The sequence below is a fragment of the Stigmatopora argus genome, chromosome 11, assembly GCF_051989625.1.
Source record: "Stigmatopora argus isolate UIUO_Sarg chromosome 11, RoL_Sarg_1.0, whole genome shotgun sequence".
NCBI lineage: Eukaryota > Metazoa > Chordata > Actinopteri > Syngnathiformes > Syngnathidae > Stigmatopora > Stigmatopora argus.
In genome coordinates, this window is record NC_135397.1 from 10,632,700 (window position 1) to 10,655,767 (window position 23,068).

The 23,068-nt window shown below is 38.3% G+C and overlaps 1 protein-coding gene across 27 annotated transcripts in view; it reads right to left on the reverse strand.

Moving 5' to 3' along the window:
* Window positions 1-23,068, reverse strand: part of LOC144085185 (neurexin-1a-like) — a 171,342-nt gene that overhangs the window by 95,468 nt on the left and 52,806 nt on the right. For 18 of the 27 annotated variants that reach the window (XM_077614281.1, XM_077614280.1, XM_077614269.1 and 15 more), the window contains 6 exons: window positions 19,949-20,250; window positions 18,197-18,220; window positions 17,030-17,191; window positions 13,864-14,305; window positions 7,553-7,936; window positions 171-374 (listed from right to left, as the gene is read on the reverse strand). In XM_077614281.1, the coding sequence (XP_077470407.1) occupies window positions 171-374; window positions 7,553-7,936; window positions 13,864-14,305; window positions 17,030-17,191; window positions 18,197-18,220; window positions 19,949-20,250 (1,518 nt within the window). Of the gene's footprint in view, window positions 1-134; window positions 375-1,079; window positions 1,228-7,552; window positions 7,937-13,863; window positions 14,306-17,029; window positions 17,192-18,196; window positions 18,221-19,948; window positions 20,251-23,068 lie in introns of those variants that run through there. The other 9 variants (XM_077614274.1, XM_077614272.1, XM_077614271.1 and 6 more) reach the window with 3 other exon arrangements.

Consider the following 23,068-nt stretch of genomic DNA (forward strand, 5'->3'; position numbering starts at 1 on the left):
CATCTCCTTCTATTCAAGAATGTGAACACAATAATAATAATAATGGTATGTGCGTGGAGTCTAATGCATGCGGTGGTGTGGTGGCACATTTGAAAGACTTGTCGGTCATAATTTAGCTCAATTTGACACATGACTTTGCTTCTGCAGAGGATACACGCTTGAGTCGCTACCTAAATTGACAGTCAGCCGGACGCGGCCGCTCTCCAGTTCCAGACGCAGTGTGTCGGCAGAATCCCGGGAGGTGGTGGCGATTAGGATGCCATAGGCTCGCTGGGATCGAAAGCGCATGGAAACATCTTCAGCTTCCGTGTGCATCACCACTGGTAGCTGGACCTTCATAAACTTGCTGCCGTCATAACTGAGAACCGTTGCCTCTGGATATAGGAGAGAGGGCAGGAAAATGTGAGATTGGTGATATAAAAAGTGGGCATTTGTGCAATCAAAGTTAGTCAATTACTTAATTGGGTGAAAGAAAAGATGTTTTTAATCTGCGTAAGAAATTGGAACAAATATATATATATATATATATATATATATATATATATATATATATATATATATATATATATATATATATATATATATATATATATATATATATATATATATATATATATATATATATATATATATATATATATATAAATAAACACACATACATACATGCATATATATAATTTATATAAATAAATATATTATAGATGTGAGAAAAAATGTGAGAAAATAAGGCCAAGTGTGCTCAAACCACACCATGTGCAAGTGCATGTCTGTCATTCCATTAATGGTGGAATGCTACTGAATGTTTTAGCTTGTTTCCTATGTTGATACCACTCATCCAAAATGCTAGTGAGATTTTGAGTGTGCTTATAGGGTCAGAAGCATATGCATCTCCTCTACATTTCCAGCACTATTATTCATTCAAAAGCCATCGAACATCTGAATTTCTATTTTATGGGGTGGACAGAGAATTCTCAGACACAACTAATTCTAAAGCCCAAAAACTTTTGAGAGATTAAACAGTGAAAACCAGAAAAATAACAACTAAAAGAGCAACAACAACAACAAAAAATCAAACTTACTGTGGGAAACACGAAGGAATACCAGGCACAATAATGCCTATTTGGATGTTGGACGTACACAGAAAATAATCTAAAAAAGGATAGCCCATGACAGGGCTTGATAAGAAAACAGGCGAGTGACAAGAGGCAGGATTGGCTGAGACACAAGAGGGCAGATTGCAACAGGTGAAATCAATGAGTGATCACAATGATGTCACACATAGGAAAAAAAAACAAGAATAAAAAAAAAAAAACCTCAAGCCATGTATTGCCTACTATTGCCTACTGGGAATTGCTGGCAGGTTTAGGTAGACATTTGTGACTCGTAGCACAGAATAACTGATCCCCATGATAAGTCTTTGTCACATACTAAATCATATCCAAACAGAGAGCAACTTGCAACAAAGATGCAATTCTACCATCTTTAGTGGCCTCTATGGGTAACAACAGCAAACCATCATGGAATAAGGACGCAGCCAAGATTGTATTCCTTGAACACAGATGGCAAGATAATGGATATTTAAGTAACTATAATGTAGTACTGCATCAACATTGTGTGCACGCGTCACAACGACAAACTAAACAAAGACATTTGCGGAGGCAAGCTATATTAAGATCAACATGATCTGAGGTTGCCAATGGATTTTGAATTTCGAGTATCTGCTCATTGCACTGCATTAGACAGCTGTCTGGAGACATGCCAAGGACATTGTTTAACGCTAGCAGGAGTTTGTAACTGCATTTCAGAGGACGTAACTAAACCGCAACCCAATAACAAAACCATTACTGCTCTCGTGCTTGGTGCTTAGACAGATGTCAAAGAGGAGTGAGGTAGAGAGTTTGGGCATTATTGGGTATCACTGTCCCATACAACACCTCATAACCACTTTCCAGTCACACAGAGTCACATGTCACATCCATCCCATCCGGAGTGATTCAACCAAATCCAATTTCTGTTTGTCCCTCCTGGGGTAGCCTGCAGATGACGAGTGTGTGAAAAACGAGTCACGCTGCTTCCTGCTAGACAGTAGAGGGCAACATTTTGAAAATGTTACAGAAATCTGAGCTCAAGGTCCTAATACTTGTGTAACATAATGTGCTCATTCACAAATGATGTTATTATCTACTGCTGTTTGCCGCTCTTTGCATGTTGTACAGATTAGATCTGTTTATTCTCTTTAGTTCTGTTCAAATTCTTTCTCCAGTTTGTGACATCTCATCTCATTTTCTGAACCGCTTTATCCTCATTAGGGTTGCGGGGGGTGCTGGAGCCTATCCCAGCTGACTCCGGCCGGGCCAGAGGCAGGGGACACTCTGAATCGGTGGCCAGCTGATCGCAGGGCACGAGGAGACAGACAACCACACACACACTCAAACCTAGGTGCAAATTAGAGTGTCCAATGAGCCTACCATGCATGTTTTTAGAATGTGGGAGGAAACCTGAGTACCCAGAGGAAACCCACGGCGGCCCGGGGAGAACATGCAAACTCCACACAGGTGGACCGACCTGGATTTGAACCCAGGACCTCAGAGCTGTGAAGCCGACGCGCTAACCACTCGGTCCGCCGGGCTGCCCTTAAGAGGAAATTTAATGTAAATAATTCCTGTGGAGTAGGAGGTGGGGACTTTGCCTTTTGTCTTTCCATGTAATTAAAATCATAGGGAATACATTTTGCTATTATTTTTATGACTTATTGAAGGACACAAAATGTGTATTTGTAACAATAACTTAATACTGGAAAGTACAATTCATCTTTATCATTTACTGTATGTGTACTACAAATGCAGTGTGCCATGAGGGAGAAATCAATCTGCAACTCAAACCACGAAGTTGGTGTTTTAAATCACCTTGATCATTATCACAACCTGTCAAAATTTACAAGGCAGAGGTGAGAAAAAAGTCAAAGTGTATGGTTTGAGAAGAGGAGGAAATGCGTGGGAATAACTGAAAAGAATCAATTCTTTAAGTGCGGTCGTTTTATCTGGCATTTCTATGTAAATCAATTGAACAGAATGAGGCTGTCAATGTGCCCAACAGGAAGCTGTCACAGGGCAGATGTAAGCCACCAAACTAGACCAAGCATCCTTTTTCCCTCATGTAAAAAACAAAACACCATTGTTGCGTGGGCTATTCAGAGGAGTGCGCATGTGTTTGTATCCGTGTGATGTGACAAATTAGGCTTTGATACTAACAAGGGGAGGAAATGGCAGACATGAGACATTTTTTCCCTTCCTATCCCCCCTCAGGAGAAGAGCCTCTGCAGGAAGGGGAGCTGTCAAATGCATCTCACAGGATACTGACGTGCATGCCAAGGTACAGGGGCACGACGTCCAATCCAATGTACATTTTCCTGGGGAACAACTGTCAAGGGTTTGGGGGAAAATATGCGTTCAAGGTTGTGGGATAAAGAAGAAATGACAATAAATAATTCAAACACACTGCCCTGTTCGAAAATCACCATTGTACAATGTACAATGTGTACAATCCAATAGGTAGACTTCAAATGAAGTTAAAGGACGGGATTCCAGCATATTTCAGACTCATTATATCATGAAATTGGCACGAATGTGTCTCTGATTGGCCATGTTGCTGTCCTGTGGCCATGTATCATTGGGTCCCTTTTTAAGAATTTGAATTTTTATAGTATTATTACGATTAGGAAGATATGTGACAGCAACACTAGGGTTGAAAATGAAGTTCCACATCCTTGAGCATATTAAAAAAAGAATTATAATGAGTTTGAGTTTACAAATTAATCCCCTAACCCTCTACTCTTTGATGATAGTATCACACGTTCCTATCAGCTATTATGACAAGCTAAAACCACTAGGTGTGTAAAAAATAAAAAGGAGAATTGATATGACAGCTAGTTCTCATTTCTAGCCACTGAATCCTCTTAAAACTCTGCTATAATAATGCAAAACTGCATTCTTCCAACCAAATACCTGTACGATAAAAGATCGTCGGCTGCTCTCTACCCTCACTGGAAGACATTGCCAGCCCTCGTTACCTCAGCAGAGCCAGGAACATCATCGGGGACCCATACCACCCTGGTCACAATCCGTTCCAGCTGCTGCCCTCTGGCAGACGCTATAGGTCCCACAAAGTACGGACAAATAGGCTTAAGGACAGTTTTTTCCCCACATCCATCAGAACTCTAAACTTGCGGTAACACAACACACAATCCCTTCTGCGTAATAACTTCGGGGTGAGGTAATATGGAAAGACGTTTGGGCGGTGATCTGCCTCCTACTGGCTGACTGAAGGTAAGTGAAAGACAGTGAGAGGTAAGTGATCCGCTCTGGGGGGTGATGCGATGTATCCATAACGGCAGAATGCCAAATTACGAGTCCGAAACTATCACTTATTTGGGTCTTTTGCCGAGAAAACGCACCTTATGGAGAAGCACTATCAATTTCGTCATACGCAGTTTTTGGGTGTGATGACAATTAGGCTTTTGTTGTTGATGACGACAGGGCCTATGTCCGATTATTATTATTATTGAAAGAACTGAGCCAACCAGTCTCTGATATACAGTCATAAAATATGGGAAATAGCTATTTACAGTTATGCCATACTTGCTCAGGATGCACTAGTTTGAAATGTTTAATTCACATACTACTATTACTATGTATATATATTGAAAACTATTGAACCGATTCTTGTTTTAGAATATTTTATGATGTTTTGTTTGTGGGTGTAAACACTACTTATCCAGTATTGATTAAAAATCTACATTTAATGCAGATGTTTGGTGCACTCAGCACTCTGGAATGTCAAATCTCATTAGGGATTATGTGCATGTCCTGCTACCAGCCAGCCATCTGCCAAGATTCCTTGGCCTTACACTAATATTTGGGCTAATTAGCAACTGGATTAACAATGTAGGGGTAGACATTTGGGAGGCATGTGCAAAATTGCTTTGTCTGCTTAATTAAAATCTCTTAAAATAGGGCAAATAGCTTCATGCCTTACTCTCGAAGCCCCCGCCTAATGTTCCTGCAGCAAATGTTGCCATCGTTGTCCTCCTACACCATATGTAATTGCTGTACTTTGCCACCGGGGGGTACAGCATGCTCGGATAAGTGAGAGTTGGGGTAATTCATTTGACAGCTCCTCTGCCTACTGGTGCCTGCTGCATCCGACCAGCATCATGGCAATCTGGAGACATCAAAACAGCTGGCAGCAGACCAGGAAGCATCCTCCGTACCACTGCTCCCACTCATTCGCACATTGATGCCAGTGTATGAGCAGACACAGCCAGGGAAAAAAAATATATATATAAGGGGGGCATATAAGCACCCTGGCCAAAACACAGTAAGACATTTGAATGTGAGAAGAAAAGGGATGACTGTGACTATTAAATAATGGCTGTCAAGGTCTAAGGCTTTCTTTTCCAATTGCTTGAATTTCTAGTTGAAGTCAAATCTGATTCTGCCTTTTCAACCTCCCACCAAAAAGATAATTATCTTTCAGAAGTGAAGTAAGTAAATGGTGTGTGTATTCAGTTCCTGGTTCACCTCCCTTCTGTACAGTGCCCATATTCTTGGTGTCTTATTAGCCAGAAATGGAGCACACATGAATGTGGAGAAAAGGCACGGTAGAACTGTAGATAGGAGAGAAAGGCTCAATTGGCACATTAAAAAACAATGTGGGATGTTCACTTACAGAACATTTTAATTAAATGTTGTATATCACAGTGTTCTGCCTTTGCTTTGGATGTATTTTTGTGGTTTCTGTCTGTTTTTGGTTCAAGCTATTACCGTACTTTATGTTTTGCAACTGCAGAGCTAATATAAATGGTGTCATATATCAGTAATCCAGTGAGTTACAGTGCTTTGGCTGCAGGCTCTTCAGTTTGAGAAAATGGAATGAGAACTCCCTCTTCTCCTAAAGTAGCACATCAAGATGTAAAAAAAAAAAAAGTTATCCTTCGCATATTGAATTCATCTCAAATGGGAAAACAAATGAAGGGCTATTGCAACAAACATGAGAGCAAAACGAAAAAAAAGGATTTAAAGAGAATTATCCCACAGGCCTTCTGAAACAAAATGCTATACCAGGACAATGTGTTATTGACCTGGAAGTGTTTGTACACCCATTTTGTCATGCAATCTATAACAAACAATGCAGCATGTTTCTCATTGAGGAAACCTGGAGTGCATCGCACCATGATAACATTGTCACATGCTTCACTTCTCCTCATTTTCAACATTTGCCTTGCTTATTCTTTTTTTTATACCATTAATAGGCATACCGCTATAGTTGTTATGCAGATAATTGTTTCTATTGTTGCAACTATCTTGCCAATTCTTTTAATTGCCATAAGTCCACTTAAAAACAATAGAAAAATCACCTTCTGCAGTCTCTAAGTAGAATATCACATTGCAAGCTACATATATTTCCAAATGCAATGCAAATTTTACTGGTAATCCAACTTGATTATTTAAATAAGACAACATGTTCAATTGCAGAGTCAGCCTGTTGGAAAATTATATTAGCAACATAAGCAATTGCCCCTCCTAAACAGTGGACTAGTATGTAATGTTTTGATCAAGGTAGATTTTGATTAATCAGGTCAGACACACTAATTTCATGGTCAAAACCCACCAATCTGATGTAGGCAAAAAGCACAACCACAGCCTTGCTGAGATTTGCACTCAGTGAAAACCACACTCATAAAGTAATGATGTAATCCAAGGAGATATATCAAACTGTAGATCTATAACACAATCCAAATTAACTCTATCACTGGCCCAAGCACTGTTTTATATATTTATTGCAATTAAGCATATAAGGAGGGTTTCATAATCAGCCAAGGTACAAAAAAATAAAAATAAACCCCTCCTAGACTCACTACTTGTATCTGTCTCCTAGAGAGCAGGAATGATGAGCATTGTGGTTTGCTAAGTTAAAAGGTTAACAAGAAGAGAGCCAATTTGCAGGGTATTGTGTATCCTAGATATGACCACCTGTCTGCCTCAAAGGTGCATCAGTCACCTGTCATTCAACACAGCCATTCACTAAAGGCTCCCTAACACGTTCTGCCGGCTTGCAAGGGTACGTTAACATGATTTTCTTCTCAAAGAATTGTCTTTTGGACCCAAATAAAAAAATCAGTATCATAGATTTACATATTTTAAAGTGAAAGTATTGTTACAGAGAAGCCTAGTGTTATTTCTTTTCTTTTTTTTAAAGGCTTAAATTCAAAATCTGTAATCATAAAGTTAGGATGTTCAGGAAAAAAATGAAAAAAATATTGATTGTTCCATTTTTGTCACAGTTAAGAATGTTACAATTCATAAATGTGTCTCAATCTTCACTCTGTACTTGTTCCTTATTTCCTGTTTTGTTTATTTTTTGGTGGCGTCATGTTAAAATTCTTTTGGGGAAAATCAGTGTGGTATCTCCCAGTATATTTCCTTCGAAATCGGACAGGAGAAGAATTAAAGGCAGTGCTAGCATTTCAGCCACAACGAGAAAGATGACCTACCTCTTTCACAGGAGCGACCTAGGTATCCAGTTCCTGAGCAGTCACATACATATCGGTTCCAACCTTCTCTGCAGAGGCCGTTGTTTTGGCAGGGATTGCTTAAACACTGTTTGGGAGGCTCCTTAGAGCATGAAGGCTTGACTCCGGCAGCCTTCTGACTCTCAGCCAGGCGCCGCACATCTTTGCTTTGTCCATCAATAAATAGATCTCGGATGCAGCCGACGTAGCCATAGTTAAGCAGAGCTGTCCACACTTCGGTGGGGAACACCAAACCCATTTTGTTCTCTGGCAGTCCCCCGAGGTAAAGATTATCATCCAAGTCCAGAATCTCACTTTCTCCAGGGGCTGTATAGGCAGTTCGAAGGGTGTTTACTGAGATGGTACCTAAAAACAGAAGAAAAACAGGTATTTTCCTCCCTTTTTTTGTTTTGTCACAAAATCCAGAAAACTCATTGAAACATGTTGAAATAGAGAAGTTAGCCTAATTGGTGTTATCTATTGAGGCAGGGTCAGGGCTTTCTTCATTTAGAAAGACTGATGAGACTTGATCAAACACATTTATCACTAAGGAGCTACTCTATTAGTTGCCTAATCCTGGATCCCAAAGTATCCTCCTCTCTACTTTCCCTGGATTCCTCATAATACATCTCATTTATCTTAAAGCCGCCGTCATAAAAAAAAAAGACTGTAAGAGAGCAGAGAGGTGAATAAAAATTTGGCAGGCCTTCAATCATTTCAGCCAGACGTAAAAAAAAGAAAAACCCAGCCATCTTTTTGAACTTGATTAACGGTCTGCAGTGTTTTTCACTCCGTCTCGCCTTCTGTTTGCCTCTCCAGCATAAACCTGCAACAAGAGTGTGTGTGTTTCTTCACCATGATTTATTGCTCTCATTCAGGTTTAATTCTCGATCTGGAGAACGGTAAACAACAGAGGACATGACTGGACTGTAAAATTTAGAAAGTGAAGGGCCGGGTGTGGAAATTGAATAAAGTGATTAATTTGTACATGAACTTGTTACTCATAGACTAGGTGCCATTGTGGATCTTTAATTAATAACTACTGCCTATGGCTGCGTCATGCAGGGATCTATAAAGCAGGTTTTTCCCTGGAGAGAGAATTAGGCTAAGGATGCTGCGAAATAAAATTGCCGTTAATAATAATTTGCATTTTGAGCGGCAGATGCTTGAAATGAAAAATATGTGAAGCTAATAGTTTTTTTTCCTACGGGCAAATGTCTTCATTGTTTGTAACAAAATGGGAGAAGAACTTTTAAGTTTATTTTCTACACAGGTAGAAATCTGGAAGGCGAAAACCTCATTAATTTTCATCAGGACTGTATGGCATTTAATGGACCCATTAAAATAGTGCCATTCCCACTTTATTACAGCTACAATTAGCTAGCACGTATGTGAGTAAACTATCATTAATTGTATAAATCATGTTTAGATAGTAGTTGTAAATATGTAGTTAGAATATGGTAAATTATGCAGATTGTCGCTGTCACAACGAAAAACACCCAAGGGTATGAAATCATGTTCATACATAGAAACAAATCACATTTTTGATGTGCTGAAAATCTGTATAGAAAAACTGAAAATTAGTGTCGCATTCAGAGTTAGAGTTAAGCCTTTTTTTGTCATCTCCTAAATCCCCTAACACACACAACCCAAACATTCGTCCCTCGGTGTTTGTGTTTTATGATATTCAGGCATTGTTTAATAACCCACGGCAAAACAGTCAACTGCTGCACTGCATTAGAGTGGTTGCAAGCCATGAGGCATGCAAAATAGGAGGACAAGGAAAAAAAATCCCCCCAAAATCATGGACTGGTAGAACCCTTGGAACTTGGCTACAATTCTGCAATGGCCCGCTGAATTTCAACGTAGGCAGTTTCTGCCAGAGTACATAGCCGAGGGTCCCTGGTCATCAAACAGACTGCCTTTCCCAGCCAGTAAACAGAACATTGTTCTAAAAGAGCTGGCAATGGAGTGTAGCATGAACCTGATTAAGTGATGGAAGTCTGCTTTACCCAGCATGTCCACAGTTGCATTACTACAATGAGAATACCTCTTCCGTTTTTCATGATTTTGGAGCAATATTATATTCACGTTGTGATATGTTTCTACATTTACATTTAACAATTGGCAGTATTATATATGTCAAATTTTGGATGGGTAAAAATGAGAGCGAGCATTAACATTTGGACATAAGTGTTTTTCATGCCGGCATAACTGTTTTTATCAGCATTATTCAACAAATACTGAAATAATAGTATTACCCTCGTCCCACCAACATGTTGTAGCCCGTTTTGAGGGTACTGGCCCCACACACCTGTTCCAACGCTAAACTGCCACAATCGCGTGGCCCTGGTGTTTTCAGCCACATCTGTTGTGACTTCCATGTTTTCCACACGTGGCAAATGCCACCCATTACACAGCCAGAACTGCTACCTTGAGGTTAAAGTTAATGAGCACACTACATCAACCTCATTACTGGCAAAACTTTTTTTTCCTCGTCCAAAAGCAGATACGTCACAAACTTTAGTGCGGTCGATGTGGTTAGTGATAGGCATACCTACCCTTTACTTTAGTTTACCAAGCCCCAATTAACAGCATGACAAGGCCATGCAGGCATGAAAAGATTTTTTTTTAAATCAATGTATGCATTTAATCAACTTTTCTTTTCCAAAGTCTGTTGGATTGATTTTAAATCATCAGTTCACAAAGTAAACATCAGGAAAATTGAGTGTATTAATTACTGTAAGGTCAGAACACATAGATTTTGTTAAGAGATGATTAATTCATCGTAAAATTATCATCCATTAAATGATTTATTTATCTTATTGTATGCATTCATTTATCTTTGACATTGATAATCCGAATGGCAGACTGCACCCTAGACACGTAGATATATATTTGAAATTCTTTCACTCATCTATATGTGAATGATATCACTGTATGAATAATGAAACAATATATAAATATACATATAGATAGTCCAGTGGAAGGCTTTCAAAATTGATGCGAGTGGCAGACTGTGGGCATATTTAAAAGATGGGTTCAGAGTGCTCTGCTTTCTTGTCACACTCCTGTAAAGCAAGTGTGTAAACACAGTCAAGCTACATTGTGGAAAGGCACTAAAGAATCCCATGGGGACTTGTGCCATCACCAGGCGAGCAGCACAAAGATCAGAACGCATACAAACATTTTAGGACTATGTTTGGAACATCATTCATTGCCAAAAGGCTTGAGCGTGTGTGAAAGCTGCAAGCATAAAAGAGGAGGAGATGAATGTAGTACAAGATGAGAACATGGAGATAAAGATGTCTGCAAAGGGCATGGGGGATGAGAACACAATGACAGATAAGAAAGCTGATGATGGCACAGCATCTGAGTTAGGCACAGGAAAAATGAGACCTTCGGTCAAACAATATGAACAACAGAAGTTGTTGAAACATGACGAGGAAATATTGCCCAACTATGTTACTTTCAAAGGTTCCAGATGTTTGACCCTACGCTTATTAAACTAGAAAGTAGGGCTCTGGTAGTGTCTGCTTCAGTAGTCATGCAAGACTTGGCATGATACCTCCTAACCGTACTCACATATCCCCAAAATGTGTTAAACCCGGGATTAGTACAATCCAGTTAGGACGATATGGCCAAATCTCTCTGTGATTGAATTCTCTGTAGGGCGAGAGCTATGGGTATGTGCTGCCTCTGTGTGTGTGTATGTGTGTGGCAATGGTATGAAGACTATGGCAGGAAGTGGGGCTGACAATTGAGCAGTGCCCATGTATTATATCTGAGATTGACACCACTCTGAGCCCAGAAGCTCTCACTTAAAAGCAGAGTATCACTTAGAACTCTTTTGGGTAGAAGGTGCTGTCTGAGAGTTAGAGTGGATTGGCAGATTTGCTTCCGACAGGAAGAGCCTTCTTAGATGAATGCAGAAGGATTGTTTTTCCCAATTGTCCCGGCTCAAGTGTTGCTCATAGATGATCCGGCTGCAGATAATTATGTTTGGCTCTTGTAGTCCACTTGAATTTTTATTCATGTAAGTGAGTATTGATAGAACATCTGGTATCTAGTAAATTGCAACATCTTTTTCAGGTTTAATATTGCAACTCCTACTAGTTGTACCAGATTTTTAAATTATTATTTAATGATTACAAGTGGGGGTGGACTTATAAGATGCAATAATTTATTATTTTCTGTTTGTTTGTTTCATCATTAGTAAGTAGTAGTACATTTATTTGTTTTGCTCTCATAAGGTCATCATCATGAAACCACTATTCAGGCATAGTCAATGTTTAGATACTTTATCATTCATGTTAAATGAGTATTTAAAATTAACAACAAATGTGCACTGGTATAAACTAAATTAATCAGACTGCATAGTCTTTAATTTTCAGATTTTTTTCAGAAAAACACTAAAACTCTATTTAAAAGAGCTTCTCTGGTCTGTGGTCATTTTCATACCAGCCATTAGCTAATGTGCTGTCAGCTGCAGTACATCTTTTTATGCAAATTTTGGTGGATTTTTACTTTGGCAGTATACAGTGTGCTGCCATGAAAACTATTGTGTTATTTCTTTATAAAAAAAAGGTAAAAGTGATATTATAATTGTTGAAAATATTTGGTTTAAAGGAACCACAACTGAATAAATCATGAAAGGTACATTTATAAAGTCGGAGTGTAAACCACAGCATGCCTTTTGGACTGAAAGAAAAAGTCCCCTAACTGTAGTGCTTTCATATGAAATGCAGCATCCAACTACTATAATGTTGTAGTGTGTATGTATCCCAAAATGGAAAATAAGAGATGAAGGGCTTTTATACACTGTAGGATTTAACATCACTGGTAAATTGGAAATGCGTGATTTGAAAGCATGGTTTAAGGCTGAATTGTAACAGGGTGTTCTCAATGGACAATTTGAGGTTTTTGCATCCCTTTTGTATTCAAGCATGAACAAATTGCTGTTTTGAATTGGATGAAAACAAGACAAATTATTCTATAATGTCATTAGTGCGCATCTCAACACCACACTGTGCAGCAACTGTCTTGGTCCTGGGAGAGACCACCTCCTGTTTCCATGGAAACTTCGACAGGGTAGACCGAACAGTAACTAGAAAAAGCTCAACAAGATTTTTCAGAGCATGCATGTGTGGACAAAAAGGATAATGAGCACCATCAAAGATAGAAAGTATCTTTAGTTTGACCCAATATTAACAGCACCAGTATGCCAGTATTTGAAAAGTTTTGGCTTTGATTTCATGACATATAATTCAGTGGTAAAAATGACAACAGAATTTTCATGCGCAATAACCATGCACATTGTAGTTCTACTTAGGACCAAATACAATGTTACCTTATGGTATCATGACATCTAAATTCCAGCTTGAGTTTGAGAGTAAAAACTGTACATATAATTTCCACCCTCACATTGCAAGGACCTGGCCTGCACACATGTTAATAAATTTATGCCTAGAAAGCCAAATCAAAAGGGACTAACAGCAAATCTGGGTTTAGGGGACATGCCAGGAGAGGGGTCAAAAATGTATTACAGCAAACATGACCGGAAGGCTGACAAATGGGGTAAATTCCAAGCCATATTTTAAATAAGATATCTCCTGCTAAATGTACATTAGAGAATTACAGTGAAAGCAAAGTAGAGATTAAGTATTATTTATAGGAATGCTACATGCAAGCAGCTCGATGGCCGACTGCTGCGAGTGCTTAGCACGTCGGCCTATCAGATCTGGCTCCTCACTGGGCTTCCGTGGGTTTTCTCCATCGTCTCTGGTTTCATCCCACATCTCCAAAAAACATGCATGGTAGGTTGGTTGAACACTCTAAATTGCCGTTAGGTAGGAGTGTGAGTGTGAATGGTTATGAATTGGCTGGCCACTGATCTGGGTGTCCCACTGCCTCGTGCCCATAGTTAGCTGGGATGGGCTCCAGCAGCCTCCGCGACCCTTGTGAGGATAAGTGGTTCGGAAAATGAATAAATGAATGATGCATGCCCAAGTGTGAAATGGCATGAGATTATTCATAATATGATTTTTTTTTTAAATGTGCTCAGATTTTAAACCCAATAAACAATTGTTTGTTTTCATCCAGGTAGTGCCTCAATTCATTTATGTATTTCATTTTTATTTTGAGTGGGGAATTATATTTTATGACACTTACTACTTTAATTCGATTTTTTTACTTGGACCGTGTCCCTGTTCTTGTTATTTACAAATTGTTTTAATTTGCTAGCAAATACTGTTGAACCTGCACTAATAATTCTGTCGATGGAGGAGACTTACCAGATCTGCCATCTCGTTGAAAGTCCACATGATACCACTCGCCATCGTTGACCTTCTTATTGACTGCCTTGGTCTTTGTAGTTCCCGAGCCCATATCCAGCAGCAAATACAAGTGCCCATCCAACATCTCAATGGCAAAGAAGTCCACTTTAAGGATTTGGGAGCTTTTCGAATCCTTCTGTTGCTGTTTGGGCTTGCCATGGCTGAAGAGGAGAAGTCCATTAGGCTCTGTGGTACGAAAGTCAAATGAGATGGACCCTGTCTTCTTGGCATTCCACTTGTTGAGGATGATGAAAGAATCAGGAGTCTCAAAGGTGATCGGGTCCAAAGTCGCTACATTCTCGCACTTGAAGGCCACAGTGCCGTGGACTTTCATCTTGGGATCTCCCTGCTTGGCCAGCCTTGACAGCTCAAGTCTCACATCATTGTTTTTGTACACAACCTGATTAGAAAGTGAGGAAAAGAGAAACTGTAATGTGCATATTTTTCTTTTAATATACAGTACAAATCATTATAATACACTTGCGTGCCACGTTCTTTAAGGAGGCTTTATTTGGAAATAAATGGGACCATGGCACTGTGGACATAAATGCCATGTGGCATTATTGTGTCATGTATGTTTACGATTCTTTGTTCTCTGCTCCCAAAAAATTAGATATGATGTTACATATGCCACCCCTTGTTAAAATATCTGAAGCCCTGTTCCGTATAATATCGGTTAATACAGTTTGGCTATTATTATTGTCTATGAGGTGTGTCATTTGCCAAGTTGAATTAATTATCCACATTTTGTGCTATCTACCCATCCACAGCAAGTAGGAAAGTTATTTGTTCAATACATGGCAGGTGAGCTGATAAGTGGTGTTAACATGTCTATAATGAAAATCAACAAGCTATTGATTACAACATCCTTTTCATTCATTTTCTCAACCGCTTTATCCTCATTAGGGTCGCGGGGGTGCTGATCCCAGCTGATCTCGGGCCAGAACATGCAAACTAGAAATAGGTGGACCGACCTAGATTTAAACCTGGGACCCCAGAGCTGTGAGTCCGACCTGCTTACCACTCGGGTCACCGGGCTGCCCTGACAACATCCAAGTGCAGCAAATAGTAATTACACTGTGCCAAAGGGGAAACAGTGCAAGGGCAACTTTGCAGAAAGAAGAGTGATGCTGTAATGGGGTTTAAACTAATTAGAGACAGCAATAACCACACCATTATCCAATCTGCATAATGGCAGCATATGTATCTAAAAACACATACACACTACACGAAAAAGAGTGGCAGTAATGACAGAATGTCTTGGTAAAGTGCAATTAAAGTAATGTACTATTTTACTATGGAACATTTCCTAACTAACTTTCGAGAAGGGGTTCTCAGTCAAAGATAATTAAGGTTAATTTAATTGGCATTATTAAATACAAAAAAAGTTAAAACAGACCAGGGAAGGTGAATCTATTTTTTGAGGCACAGTGAAAGAAATCCTGATCACACAAAACACACATTGGATATCAACAGTTGTGTCCCAGTTAGTGTTATGTAGTAGAGAAAGAATTTGAATTAAAAATACATATTGGAATACAAATATTATTTCAAATGCATATATTCAACATATAGAATGGCTTAACACTGAAATAAAATGCAGAACCGCCAAATGTATCCCAAATTTTTCCAGGTATCCTCACAATTTTATGATATTCTATCTAGCCTACCTAGATTGCATTGATTTGAGTACTTGGTTTGCAATTTGATTTGGGAAAACAATGTTATGGCTTCAAAAGCATTGAATGAAGAGAGATGTCTTTTTCCCCCTAAATAAAATCTGAGTTAAAAACACACATAAAATAATCAAAATAGTGATGAATTATTCATAAATCCAAGATACACATGATGGCCAATATTTTTGTCAGATCCCTTTGAGTTCTGTTATCCATCAGGGTGTGTATTTGGATAGTAAATCAACACATGGGGTACAGCCAATATACTAAAGTATATACTACTAAAATGCACCTTGATAGAATGTAGCATCGTTTTTTGACATCGATGAACTGTAGATGACTGACAAGCAGTCTTTATTTTACTAAAACTGTAATCATGTAAGGTTACCAATATGCTCAAAAGCACACGCAAATAATTCACAAACTCACGTGGGAACATTCCATCAATCAAGTACAGTACTTGTTGGTACATACGAGCGCACACGTTCTCAGATACTGAGACAGAGCATCTTATTATATGGATGTTAGATGTAATGCTTTACTCTTATGTGGTCTTAGTCATTATGTGGGATATGAACTTTATGGGATGAAAGCGGAAATAGGAGGAGAGGCTTCTAACCCCAACAAAGTAGCACAAACCTAACACCTGATTTGTAAGCATCTTTTACTGTACTTTGACATTTTATAGTTGCCCATTATTTCCATTCCCTGAGGTTTTCTGGTGCATATGCTCTATGTACATTCAATTGGAATAATCATAATAATTATTAAGATAATTATGATAAAGGGCATGTGTATCAGGGATTGCCCTGAAGCTTTTCCAGGCAGGTACCTTTATGTACCCCAGAGGAAAAATAAATGCTTCAGGTTATGAACTCTATTAACCAGCAAATTTAAGATCATCTTCAAGTGAAAGCGGATGGCGTACATTATCAACCCTATGAAATAGGAATTAATTCTTCCTACAGACTTAATTTATCATCATTATAAAATAAATTGAGATACAATGAGCACACCAATCTGAAGTTGTGTGATTGCTCTACAGAATATTATATAACATTTCTTTTTTAATTGGATCTCAAATCCAGTGTGTATAGGTTTGACAATTGCCATTGTTGAGTGACTAAAAATCAGGATACACTTCATCACATCCAAAGTCATGGATGGACCTTTTGAACTCCACATCCCATTAAAAATAAATAAATCTATATTTTTTGTATTTAAAACCACAGGAGTTTAGGTAAATATTTTTAGAGTCGAGCCTTTCACTCTCCAGTGAGTTAAATTGAGAAACATTTACAGCTTTGTGTTCTGCAGCTAAAATAAAGCTTGTGTTTGTATGTGGGTGTCTGTTTGTTTTTGAGGACAAAAAAAAGGTTTGATCAGTCCTTAAGTGATACTTTCATTCACCACTGTAGGTTTAGATTGCACATAGAAGTGGTATTTACCTCCTTGAGGCAGCCCATGAAGTTGTTACTAACTGGTGAACCAGGTAGATCCGCTGTGCTAGGACTTCCTCCAACGTAGAAAAAGTCATCGGAACCAAGCATGGTGTAGTCCTCTTGTGTATATCCTGTAGTTGTCAGAATTCCATCGACGGATATTGTTACCTAGACAACAAAGCACAGCGAGAGAAACACCATACTCAGCCTATGCAGGGTTGTTTCTACATTTCTTCCCATCACAGACACTGTCGGTATTTATTTTCCAGAAACCCATTTTCATGTCTGTTTTTTCATGTCTTTTTTCTTGTTTTGTACCATTATTTTGTCCAAATGGTTATTTGGAGGACTCCATTCTCCCAAAAGAAATGAATTTTAGAGGGTTAGTGAACTTTCCAGGATACAGTGTTAGTATTGCCCCAAATGCAACATAAAATTATTTGGCAGACACAAAAATGGTGTTAGTACAATGTCAACTGGGTTAGTTTACCTCAATTCAATAATTTTATGCTTAATAGTTCTAAAAATAATTCAGGTGTTAGTGATGGAGTACATGCGATGTTTGGCGCAATCATTTCGGAGAATTTGAAGAATGGGCAAAGACATTTGTGACAAATTAAGCGTGCATGTCACTCCTCTCTTTTTTATCATTAGCACACAAAAAGAAAATGTTCCCAAACTGACATTAACTAGACTTGCCAGTGCATCAGATGCATGCATAGAGTTATGGATAATACCAAACCACATTAAGTCATGAGAAAGCACCAAAGAAGACAACCACAGCTCAACTTGTGCTGACAAATGGTTAATGTGACACAAAATGTAGGCAAAAAGCATGCCATGCAAAGTCAATGAGGATCCAAAAGAAAGCCAGCTGGACACCAAATAGTCCCTAACATTTAATGTATTAAAAAAATGCTCCTAAATGAATGACTAAGACAAAATTGGACTAGAAAGAAGTACAAAAATAAATAAAAGAAATTAAGATACAAATAATTAAACTAAAGAAAAAAGTCAATGTATAAGCAGAAGAGGAAAAAAAACGCAAATGTTCAGTTTTTCCAAATGAGGTCTATAATTTAAAAAAAAGGGGGACCAAAAAAAACACGGCAAACTCAAAAGTAAAAAAAAAACAGGTAGTATGATTTCTACCGAACAATGTAGTTTGTTTACCATAGCGTGTCCAATGCCTGAGTGCTTTGTGGAAAAGGGGGAGAAAGGAAATTAAAAACTGTGAACAGAATAACGATTGTTACTCAAATCAAATATGATGGTCAATACTGTTAGTACATTGTTAAAACGGCAACGACCATACTTGTTAGTATAATGGCACATTCCATGAATGATGTTAGTTTGTTTAGAAAGCATGTTAGTAGCAGAGAGGAATTAGGGCAAAATAAGTTTAACAAGAAAAAAGCAGGGCTAAAAATTTAAATAACAAAGAACCTGAATTTTCTTACAGAATTGTAAGAAACAGCCAATGGTGTACTACATAGTAAGTGATACAATAGTCGGAGCGACCACAAATTGGAGCATTAACTACTTCTACATTCTACTACTGAATATGTTACATGGTTTTAGAAAAAAAATGAGTAAGGTATGTAAATCATTTGACCATCTTTATCAAATATTGTTCCTCAAATGAAAATGTTATTGATAACAATATGTGCATTAAGTGCTTAGATTTACTCTCTGGGCCAGTTTCTCAGACTTCTTTATTCGTCCTACATTAGTAATTGTCCGTCTAATTGATAAACATTTTAAGCACTTGACTGCAATAACTTGGTAATTATTTTAAAATGTGTTTTAAATGCTCAGAGCATCCATCTTGTAGGTCAACTTACCATATGTTCTGAACTATAAGTCACACTTTTTTATCGTTTGTCAGAGCCTGCGACTAATACAAGCAAAATCCTGTCTTGTTTTTTTATTGTCGGCTATAATTATGAAAAAAAATGTTAACAAAGCCCTATTTAGCCAGTTGTTCTCCATTTTATTATTGTTATCTAGCGCATGTTTGTTCTTGGTTTCTGATCAAATAAAGAATGGCCCAACCAAAAATTCCACCTCTTCATTGTGTATTCATCCAAAAAATATGTTAATCAGAAAAAGATTGTTGGTTTTCAGAATAATAAACAAATGACCAAAATCCTGGCATCACTAACATTTAAGTCTGACACCACGATCTGCTTGCACAATTTAGATCCATTTTCTCAATCGACAAAGAGTATTGTCCTTCCAAAACTGCAGTTTAATGTATTTAACTGCCGAAAAATTCAGGCCAGTCTATATAATTCTGATTAGGGTCTCTCATGGATTAGTGGGCTGCTTAGTTGATGCAGTATTTGCATCCTTCTGACCGATTGAGATTAGCTGTCTGCCTATGTAACACATTTTTAAATGCATGTGCTTTAAGTACAGTATGCGAGAAGGACCGTAAATATGCGTTTTTCAAAGACTTGTTCACTGTCTTCCAAAATGCAGCCTCTAAACTAAGTTAACAGCCAGAGTAAAGTGCTTGCAACTCATATTTAGGCAATTCAAGTATAAAATAAAATGTCCGCATGACAGCTACGTCTTCCCTCAACCAATTGATTAAATCAGTAAAAAGGTTTTCTAACATCAATAGCCATGAAGTCCCATTTTGCAAATACTTTCGTTGCAAAAGGTGTTGATGAAAGTTGAACTTCTATTTCCTAGAGTTAACAACTTTTGTCTTTCTCTATAAAATTTGAATTGATTGAAAGCCTTGAACAACATCTAGACATCCTTGGTCACGTGTAGTTTTTTTCTACGTTCCTACCTCTTGTTTTGATTTAGTAATCCAGTTACAGAGTCTGGAATAATGATATACAACATAATGGTGATGATCTAAGTGCATGATATAACTCATTGAAGTATCTTGTTGATCCTTGTTACTGTTACCTGACGTAGATTCCTTGTTACTTTGACATCATGCCAATCATTGTCATTAAATTTCCCATTGACTGGCTCCACCAGAGCTTCAAAGGCTCCAGAGCCCAAATTAATGACAAGAGATACAGCCCCATTTTTCAGCGACAGGTTGACGTAGTCAGCCGATTTGCCCGTATGCAGCATCAATCCATTCCTCTGGAGGGTTTTGAATGACAATGTGATTTCATCGCTGCTGCTTTGAATTGGGTTCAAGGACAAATCGTAACAGAAGAACTCAGATCCTTTGAAGGTTGCAACATACTCCTCTTTCCCTGCATAGACAAAAAGAGAAAATGTGTTGAATTAATAACGTGCCCTCATAGGTGCCTATAGGGATACTTTCAGAGGGAAAAAAGTAAATACATTTCAAAGTAGTGTGATTAATAATAAAAACACAGAAATTTTATAGATACCTACCACCCCTAAGGACCGTCCTGCAGATAATGACACAGTATTTGTAAGAATTATTTAATGAATTCATCACTACTTATTATGTGACCACATATTTATTTATTGTTAGTATTTATTGATTATTTGTGTCTGTTTGTTTGTTGTTGTTGCCGTGGTGAAGCCTCAAATCTCATTATACTTGTATAATGACAGTCAAAAAATTCAATTCAATTAATATTGCACGTTCAGTAGGTCATACACTTTTACCATATTTGCTTTTATTTAAAGCCCAAACTAAAATCCAAATGATAAATCGAACATGTTTTTCTGACCATCTGTAAGATAGAAAGCATGTGGACAGCCGTTACAAAGCATTTAAAAAATAGTTTAGACTGATAACAAGCTATTAAAACCACTAGCAGAAAATAAGCCACAGCAATATAAATGGGCAACCAGCGTTCAGGCATGCTACCACAGCGTAACAAATAAAAAGGGGTTGCTGTCCACAACAATTTGTCACCTCATTGATTCCCCCTTAAAGGCCCCATACGGCACCTCTGGGAGAACTACATGGGGCCGTAATTGAAGTTGACTAGAGTTCTTTTTTTTTTTTAAACACCCTCAATGTCTTTGAACCCTATCAGTGAAGATGAGAGAGACCTCTACTTCTTTGCACCAGCAAAAACTAAGGATCACATAGCAAATAAGGCCACTGGTTGGGGGTCACTCCAATCTCTTCCCTCTTCCTAAGTCTAAGCAATTCACATTTAATTTCCTAAATAATGAAGAATGAAGTGTGTACGTGTGTAGAGGAGGTGCTAATGATTTTACAGCAAGTAGGACTTATTACCCAATTTTTTTCGGACAAGGAAAGTCGTGAGGTGTAGGCATGTTTTTTTTTCTCTTCTATGCAATATTCACAATCTATTATTTAAAACCATCCACCCATTCATTCTTTTTTCCTCATTGTGGTTGCGGGTGGAGATGCGGCAGATCAAAGTTGACTTCGCATCAGGGTCAGGCTGCACCATAGATTGATCACCACCCAATCATTTTATAATACAATAGGCATGGATGTATATTTAAAGTATGGTACAAGGACAGTCTTTTGGATGGAGTCTGTTAAAATGTGACACTGTGTCATTTAGTGACCAACTGTTAGAGGCCTTTAGCCATAAAGCTTAGATCAAGCAAGTTGCATTCAAGTTTAGTTTCCCTATTTTAAGGTTAAGGATAAACAGAATAAACATTACACCTGAGTTTAATACTTCAATAATCCTTTAACCACACTACTGATGTCAAGAAATAGGCCTGCACAGAAGAAAACATGGAGAAACAAACTGAACTTTCTGAGTTTGATGAAAAACTTAAGACGAATAGAAAATAAACAAGAATCATCAGTGGCAGCCTTCTTACCACACACAGCTGGCCTTTTAGCACACCGCAAACACTTTCCATCCTAAAACAGGATAATGTCAAATCAGTGTCTTTTATGATGACTAATCCACCTACTTCACAAGGTGAAGGATCGTTTCAGGCTGTTATTTGACATTTATGACTATTATCCTTCTTACATATACGTTAGGCTGACTTCTACTAAATTTCCTGGAACTGTCATGCTCCACTTTTCGGCATATGAAAGGAAACCCTTAGTGTTAACTCGTGACTACTGATCTATCAGACTGTCATCTTTCTACAGAAAAAAACAGCTAGTTAAAGGCTGTTGTTCTGTCAATGTGTTCGTTGGCATATTTGGGTGTGTCCTGTGGTCTTGAGTCAATCAAAGCTCTGCAAGCTGCTCACACCTTCTTGCCCTTGAGTCATGACACAGAACGGGAACAGTGATAAAAGCTGGTGCCTTTCGTCTTTTCCCAGACAAGAAAGGACAAAAAAAAGACTAGAAGAGAGTGAAAATATGCTCCCGAGCGACACCATAAATAGATTCAGACTTGAAATTGTGAGGGTGCTGTTTTGTGTCAACCGTTAGCACCCACTCGTTTGCATAATAAGGTTAGGTATTTATCAGGACACCATTTCATCTTCTCTGAACCCAACACTATTGTACCATGTAAACTATACAATTAATTGATCAATTATATTTAACTGTTTCTAATAGTCAGGACCTACTTTTCTCTCATCACATATGCGGTATTGCTGCCTGTAATGCAGTGGCTCACCACTGAAATCAAACCAGTACAACACAGCAGGTGCTAAGTAAAGACAATAAATAGCACAAAAAGCAGCATATGAATGCTGTCATAAATTTGAGGGCACGAAGGCCAAAGCAAATCTGACAGCTTAGAAGCTAACATGGGATGTATAGTAATGCAGGCCACCAAGCAGTATTCTTTTTTCTTCTGTACAACAGTGTGGCCAGGAGACTCCTCATCAGTCACTTTGGACTGACACTAATCTGGCATCTGCTGCTCTATGGCTGTTTTTAAATTAGCGGGCACCCAGGGGAGCACACTGCCTGTCAACATCAAATCATAACACAATCACTTCAAAACAGACCTGGCAGGGCTTTAGAATGGGAAGTATAGGGTGAAAGAATGAACTTTTTATTTGTCTTCATTTAACAATATGCTATAAATATGATAACCGTGGATGTGGATGAAATGCACCATTTAGGAACGCCAATAGATGTACTCAGTAGGTAGGGTAAATTTAGAGTACACTCAATATCAAACACGAGAAATT